The 7,097-nt window shown below is 51.9% G+C and overlaps 2 protein-coding genes across 3 annotated transcripts; one reads left to right on the plus strand and one right to left on the minus strand.

Annotated features, from left to right (window-relative positions):
• Window positions 1-510: 510 nt before the first annotated feature.
• LOC141022671 (uncharacterized) lies at window positions 511-2,692 on the plus strand. Its single transcript, XM_073498933.1, has 2 exons — window positions 511-1,399; window positions 1,494-2,692. The coding sequence occupies exons 1-2, from the start codon at window positions 511-513 to the stop codon at window positions 2,690-2,692; spliced, it is 2,088 nt and encodes a 695-aa protein (XP_073355034.1).
• Window positions 2,693-3,041: 349 nt separating this feature from the next.
• LOC109780373 (GDP-L-galactose phosphorylase 2) lies at window positions 3,042-6,858 on the minus strand. 2 transcript variants are annotated; one of them, XM_020338964.4, is made up of 6 exons: window positions 6,174-6,858; window positions 5,486-5,589; window positions 4,712-5,017; window positions 4,436-4,621; window positions 3,759-4,019; window positions 3,042-3,648 (listed from the first exon to the last, which is right to left on the minus strand). In XM_020338964.4, the coding sequence occupies exons 1-6, from the start codon at window positions 6,286-6,288 to the stop codon at window positions 3,328-3,330; spliced, it is 1,293 nt and encodes a 430-aa protein (XP_020194553.1). In that variant the 5' UTR covers window positions 6,289-6,858; the 3' UTR covers window positions 3,042-3,327. The 2 variants fall into 2 exon arrangements, with proteins under 2 accessions (XP_020194553.1, XP_040245052.1); XM_040389118.3 differs by having other exon boundaries at window positions 3,759-3,983; window positions 6,174-6,828.
• Between the last annotated feature and the right edge of the window lie 239 nt (window positions 6,859-7,097).

A 7,097-nucleotide genomic window follows, 5' to 3' on the forward strand; every position in this document is an offset into this window, starting at 1 on the left:
GAAGATTTTCACTTGGCAGTGCATGCATCTCCTCGCACCCGGAGCACGTCAGCCGCCCACCACCGTAGCCCATCAGCCGCGAGCTGAGATACGGGGTGCCGAAGAAGCGGCAGCACGCCGGGACGCCCTGGACGAGGCCCACCTGAACCCGCGGGAACAGGCCAGAGACCGGCGACGGCCTCGCGAAGGCAGCCAACCGGGACCCCACACCAAGAGGCGCCGTCTGTTAAGCTACATGTATATGTGTGTGTGAGTATTGTACGTAGTCTCTACATCTGGCTAGTATAGCGTACGTGTGTGCAGTTTTCCCTTACGCACACACGTCCCTCCACCTCTCGAGCATGGCCACTCCACGATCTCCATCGTGGCTCAAGTGCCCGCTGCTCCCCTGTATATGTAACCCCTCAGATGAATGGAATCGGTGTGTTCGATCTCTTTCCCTCAAACATGGTATCAGACGCTGCCGCAACCAACCCGTTTGCGCCCGATCTGTCCTCTCCTTCCGTTGCCATGGACACCAATCCCCTAGCCACCCCTGACACCTCTGACGACGATGCGTCCGCTCCGGCCGCGAGCGCGCCTCCGCCCTCTGCTCTGGCGCACGCCCCGCCCGCGAGCGCGCCTCTGTCCACCGCGCCCGACGCCTTTCCGTCCACGGTCCTGCAGACCATCGACATCCGGCATCACATTCCGGTCACCCTCGACCTCCATGCCGGTAACTACGCCCAATGGCGACGCTTCTTCCTCACCATTGTCGGCATGTTCGGCGTGCGCGACCACCTCGTCGCTCCTGCCGCCCCTCGCCGTCGTGATCCTGAATGGGTCATGGTCGACCACTGTGTCGTTCATTGGCTCTACTCCACCGTCTCTCCCGAGCTGCTCGACGCCGTGATGCAGCCCGACGACACTGCCGACGTGCTCTGGGCTGCGATCGAGGGCATCTTCCGCGACAACAACCTCTCCCGGGCGGTGTATCTCGATGCCGAGTACCACGCTATGGTGCAGGGCGACCTCACGGTGATGCAGTACTGCACTCGCCTCAAGTCCTTCGCCGATCAACTTCGCGACCTCGGCCAGCCTGTCTCCGAGCCGCAGCAACTGTTCAACATGCTGCGCGGGCTCGGGCGCCAGTACCACACCGCGATCCCCCACCTCACCTCGCGTGTCCCGCTGCCCACGTTTCTTGAGGCCCGCTCCTTCCTCCTCGAAGAACATCACGCCGAGCAGGCGGCTCGTCAGCAATCCGCCCATGCTCTCATCGCGGCGCGCCCGCCGGTCAGCCCAGCGCCCCCGACGCCTCCCTCCAACGGCGGGGCTGGTCGCGGGCGTGGGCGCAACCGCCGCCGCGGTCGGGGCAAGGGGGGGCTCGTCTTCGGCTCCACCACCCTCGACTCCGCCCGTTCCACGCCCGGCTGCGTTACCAGGCTCCTCCCCGAGCGCCCACTCCTAGACAGGCATGGTCCAGGCGTGGCCTATGCCCTGGCGTGCGCCAGGGGCCGGCGTTCTCGGGCCCCGCCCGGGCGTCCCGACCCAGCAGGCTCTCTTCGCCGGTGGTGCGCCTGCCGCGCCACTTCCGTATGGCTACGGCGGGTATCCTGCGCTCCTCCCCGGGTTCACCTACGGGTCGCTAGGGGCCAGCTCCAGCAGCGCGCCTCCACCACCACAGCAGCCATGGGACATGGGTGGCCTCCAGACTGCGCTTCAGGCCGCGTACTCGTCCTCGCCGCCGCCACCGACCAGCACCTCGGACTGGTACATGGATTCGGGCGCCTCATCGCACATGACCTCCAACCCTGGTACTCTCCACTCCCTTCGTCCTTCTTTTCCTCCTCGTGATATTATCGTTGGCAATGGCGGCCGCATGCCCATTACACACACTGGCCGCGGCTCGCTCATCGCTAACAACTCCTCTCTCGAGCTCCACAATGTGCTCCTCTCTCCCTCCATCATTACCAATCTTCTTTCTGTACGACGTCTTACTCGCAATAATCCTGTGTCCGTGGAATTTGACGCCTTTGGGTTTTCTGTCAAGGATATCCGCACCCGCCTGGTGATCCTTCGGTGTGACTCGACCGGCGACCTATACCCGGTGTGCTGCAACCCTGTCGTCCCGCGCGCTAGCTACTTCGCCGGCGTCGCGTCTACTGAGTTGTGGCATAGCCGTCTTGGGCATCCCGGCAAGGAGGTGCTCCGTCGTGCTCTGGGCCAGTTCGAGTTCAGCTGCGCGCCTTCCACTCCGCACTCCTGCTCGGCGTGTCGCCTCGGCAAGAACACACGCTTGCCGTTCGCTGCCTTCACGTCTACTAGCTATTTCCCGTTTCAGCTATTACACTTAGATGTTTGGACTTCTCCAGTTGTTAGCATTTCTGGTTTCGAATACTACCCAGTTATCATTGATAGCTGTACGCATTATGTATGGACATTTCCTCTTCGAAACAAGTCTGATGTGATTTGTATGCTCACTGCTTTCTACGCCTATGTTCACACTCAATTTGAGCGTCCTATCCTGGCTTTGCAAACCGATAATGGCCGCGAGTTTGACAACCTCGCCGTTCGCTCCCTTCTCTCTCGCCACGGCACAGTCCTTCGCCTGTCATGCCCGTACACAAGCCAACAAAACGGGGTTGCCGAGCGTGCTCTCCGCACTCTGAACGAGGGATTTGCATGTATAGTCGCTTCAATATACATTTAACGGCTTTGGGAGTAATACCAGATTTCGGGATCGTCGCTAAGAGCGAGAGACCCTATAATTATTGAATTAATCCGTCCGGAGTCCATCAATCTTGCATTAATAGTCCATTTTTAAGACTTTGTGAGATAACGCTAACAAAGGGAAGGAGTAGATTTCAACCTTGGTGTGCGTCTCCCTGCTGCTGTCAGGTGGCACTTTCTCGATGTTGTCATGTTACATTGATATACATTTTGATGTACATGTCAATTACTTCTTTCGTTGCAACGCACGGGCATATGTGCTAGTGAATATATATACAACCAAATATAGACAAACTGTTGCACCCCTTAAAACGATGATGAAACAGATATGCACTAACAATGTTATGTTCATATTTAAGTCGGTGCCAAGCAACAGAAAGCCACAGAAAGAGAGCACATGATGCTCTGCGAAATATTTGCAGAGTACTGCTCTCCACAGGAGAGAAACAGAGAACACAATAAACAAGAGTGAGTACACCAGGCAGTTCGATCACGTGGATCTTTATTAAGACCAGCAACCACAAGTATTGCGAAGCTAGGCGACCAATGACTGACTGAGATGACGACGATGAGGACCTCGGCGCTTACTAGGGCATAACCTTTTGAATCATCGTCTCACGGAATTACGAGGCAGCCCTCCCCAACAGCTGAAGGGCCAACCGGCACAGGTGCATAAATGGCGTCATCAGTTTCCTCCTCCACCTGGGACTGAACCAAACAAGCAGCATCAAAGATGTAGGCCTTCACTTCCTCAAAGCGTGCTTCCGACAGGGAGACCTCGGCGAGGAGTCTCCATGCCGAAGCTTCTGATGCCTCCTCGTAGTCATCCCTACGTTTCAGTACAATGTGGCCACTGATCTCCCAAACAGCAGGGTTCACCTGTGTGTCCAGCAGTTCCTGACTCACTTCGCCCAGAGCCTGCTTCTCAGCATAGCACTGCATTTTGGAAATGGATTGGATTAGTGAGCTAAATTACTAGTAAATTTCATCAACTTATAGTTCAGTAAGAACTGAAAAAATAGGCAACCATGTAATAATGATTTTACCTGGGGAAAGAGGAAGATCTTCCTGCCAGAGTCTGAAATGAGCACATTGTAAGGCACATTGTTGTCCTGCAGCCAAATGCAAGCACTGGAAACCAAATTGGCCAGATCATTCAGGGTGTTGCCTTCCTCAAAAACCAGTCCTCTCACGGGGTAGTTCATTAGCTTCGACACCTTCACTCCACTCTTTATCCCGCCCTCAGCAAGGGGAATCCTCTGGGTAGCTGCCTTCTCGACAGGAAAAGGCACTGTCAAGTAGTATGCCTGTGGAGGAAAATAATTGGCATACACATTACTACACAAAGGTAGACATGCTATGAACAGGCTGATTTCTCAGCAAAATTGTCCATGCCAAATGCACACATATGGCGAGGCTAATTTCCGTTGTCAAGAAACCACGACTCCAGCTTTCTCGCTTTTCTGAAGCAAGGAACCCACAACTTCAATGAAACTGAGGAAGTCATACATAGCGCCGAAAAGTTGAATATGGATATGATTACTACAAAATACATAGCCCCAAGCAGAAACAGAGATCCTCGACTGTGCGTGATGGGTGATTTGTGATATATCTAGAGAATACAGTCCAGTAAATACTGTTGCCCACACACAATAATGGATACTGCTATACAACTAGGAGGTTCTGTGAAAAGTAAACCGAAGTGCAATCTGAAGTACAATACCTGAAAGTGGAGGTGGTTGATAGTTGCAAAGGCACCCAAACTATTGTAACCAAGCCTGAAGTATGGGCTAGCTGCCTCAGCCGCCATGTGCAGTGCTAGCAAGAAGCTCTCTTGGTCAATCCTCTGAGGCAGATGGTCCAGGACCCGGGGAATAAGAAGAACATGGCCATATTCAATTGGGCTCACCTTCAAAATGTCAAAAACAGGTATCAGCAATTCAGCACTAAGAGTACACAAGTTGGAAATTAAATAGATTGGCACAGGACCAGGATGTACATTGATTGCCACAACATTAGGAGCACGATCAGCAACAGTGGCTGCGGCACTCCTCAGGAAGTAGCTGTCATCACTACCACTGTTCTCAAATTGGAAGAGCGCCTCCTCCTGGCCAACTTTGGTGAAATTGAACTTGGCAGAGTCAAATGGTTGAAGCACACGATCCACACGGAACTCTGTAGGACGTTTCTTGAGGTGGCGCCCTTCATTTAGTTGAGCAACGAAACCAAGGTTGCCAGGGATCACCTTGGTCTCACATGCAGTGACATCATATCGAAATAAGCCTTGGGTCATCCTGTCCTCCCACTGCAATGTGCGAAGCAAGATATTAATTTTACAAAAGATTTGGTATAGTCCAATTTAGTATCGCAGTGAGCTGGGATAACTCTAATTGACATACTATTTTTATTTATTTTTAGTTATGGTTATTCAAGATACACCCCACACCCCATCCCCCAGCGATGCTATTTGGCAGATATCTGCGGTCTGCCGGTTAGATAAACAACAGTAAACAAACAAACCAAAGAAGTGAATATACGGTTACACATGCATGTCGACATGTCGGCAATTAAAGAATATTACTCTTAAGTGTGTAAGCAGTTGTTACTGCTTGCCTAACAGATTGCCCCTACCTTACTATGCATGGCAAATATTTTCAAAAATTATCTCTGTACCTCTCCTAGAAGCTAGTGCAATTTATGAATGTCGTCCATAACAAATTCTACACTATTCAGACTTCTTGCGCAAAATTACTAGTGGTGAACTTCTGCTTACCTGCCCAAGGAGGAGATTGATGAAGAAATCAGTAGGAACAGCATCCTCCTGTAAAGGCAGCTTTGTTGGATTTGCCTTGAAAGCATAGACAGGAAGCTCAGAAACTGCTCGGAAAATGCAACCAGATGTTAATTTAACAGACGGAAAAACCTTGGTTCTGCTGACAACAAACTTCTAGAAGTTCAGTATATTTTTTTTCTCCTCCAGATCCCTAAAATCCTCAAACATGATAACAAACTTTTAGAAGTTCAATATAATTCTTTCTCCTCCAGATCCCTAAAATCCTCAAACATGCAAGTAAAACATGTGGCTCTTATTTTTAGCCTACCTACCCACAGTTGGAAAAGGAAATTACATCTGTTCAAGCGGAAAAAAAACACCCACGGTGACAGTTCTATATAACAGTTAAAATAGTAAAATTCCTCAGTAAAGGATATCATTTCTAAAAGTGGTAAACGCAATTGTTTACTTGTAAAGATCCCAGCTTTCTGGAGAAACCAAGATATTTCCTTTATCCACAGAGGAACATCATAAGAAAAAGTTGCATACCAAAAAATAGCATTAAAATTTTGCATATTCCATAAGCATCTAAAAGACTCGAAAGAAAAACAATCATTACAGCAACAGGATTCCGATCTGAATCGGGAAGAAAACGACACTAGATTCACCCAGGGGCAAGGAGGCTCACCAGGCAAGCAGCAATGTCCGAGGCAGTTCCTCCCACACCCTCCGCGTGGCCGCTCGCCAGCGTCTTCCTGGTAGTTGGACACGACGGTGGGTACCCTCTTAATCGTCAGCTTCATCTCCAGCCTCTTACAAAGAAAAGTCTCCCGCTCTGTTGGTTGCACTCCTCTGTTTCTCTCTCGGAGAGAGAGTCAGTCGGTCAGTCAGTCAGCGGATGATGGTTAGGGTGAGATTTGGGTAGTGGGCGGGCGAGAGGCTCAGAGGCGACCACCGCCCGCGAGGAAGAGGAGGTCAGATGGGCTGCCGCCGGCGGACGGGAGGGCCCCGCGGCCGCCGTGCGGGGCGGGGCTGGAGGAAGCGATGGTGGCCGTTGGCTCCACCTGCGCAGCAGCGTGGCCGCGCCGGAGGGCTGCAACGCTAGCCGTGATGACTTTCAACGGTCCAAAAGGGGAGAGGGTGAAGCTCCGGTTGGGACTGCCGCGAGGGATCCGAAATCCCTCTCCCTCTCCCTCTCTTCTCTTCTCCGGCGAGGCAGAGGGCGTGGCGATGGCGGTGTGTGGGTTCGGTTCGGTTCGGCGTTGGGAGGCGAGCGGAGCCGGAGGGGGAGTGGGTGGCGTTAAATACGACAATGGTGGGGGAGGCGGATCCGTTTGTGTGGTGGGTTTTTCGCTTCGTCCTCGTCTTCGGATTGTGGCCTGGCAATGCGTGATGAGTGGTATAGATGATACATCTGCGGGAGGGGGATTCTATTCTTTTTTTCTTTTTCTTTTTTTATATACGGACAGCATGTGCTTTGGTCAGAGCATCGTAGCAAATCCCCGAAAATTAAAGAGTACTATTTTCAAATGCCACTCTCATCTCTCAGATTGTGACAAGTGTCACGCTGCATATGCGATATTTATCACAATTTAGGAATCTTCCCTTTTTC

This window comes from Aegilops tauschii, chromosome 5, assembly GCF_002575655.3.
Source record: "Aegilops tauschii subsp. strangulata cultivar AL8/78 chromosome 5, Aet v6.0, whole genome shotgun sequence".
Taxonomy (NCBI): Eukaryota; Viridiplantae; Streptophyta; class Magnoliopsida; order Poales; family Poaceae; genus Aegilops; species Aegilops tauschii.

Excerpts from the sequence above, each read along its gene's own strand:
- LOC141022671 (XM_073498933.1), top strand. The coding sequence starts at position 511 with ATGGACACCAATCCCCTAGCCACCCCTGACACCTCTGACGACGATGCG. Across the intron at positions 1,400-1,493 it reads CACCACCCTCGACTCCGCCC|GGGCCGGCGTTCTCGGGCCC; the intron begins GTTCCACGCCCG and ends GGCGTGCGCCAG.
- LOC109780373 (XM_020338964.4), bottom strand. The coding sequence starts at position 6,288 with ATGAAGCTGACGATTAAGAGGGTACCCACCGTCGTGTCCAACTACCAG. Across the intron at positions 5,018-5,485 it reads TCAATCTCCTCCTTGGGCAG|TGGGAGGACAGGATGACCCA; the intron begins GTAAGCAGAAGT and ends CGCACATTGCAG. Across the intron at positions 3,649-3,758 it reads AGATCTTCCTCTTTCCCCAG|TGCTATGCTGAGAAGCAGGC; the intron begins GTAAAATCATTA and ends TCCAAAATGCAG.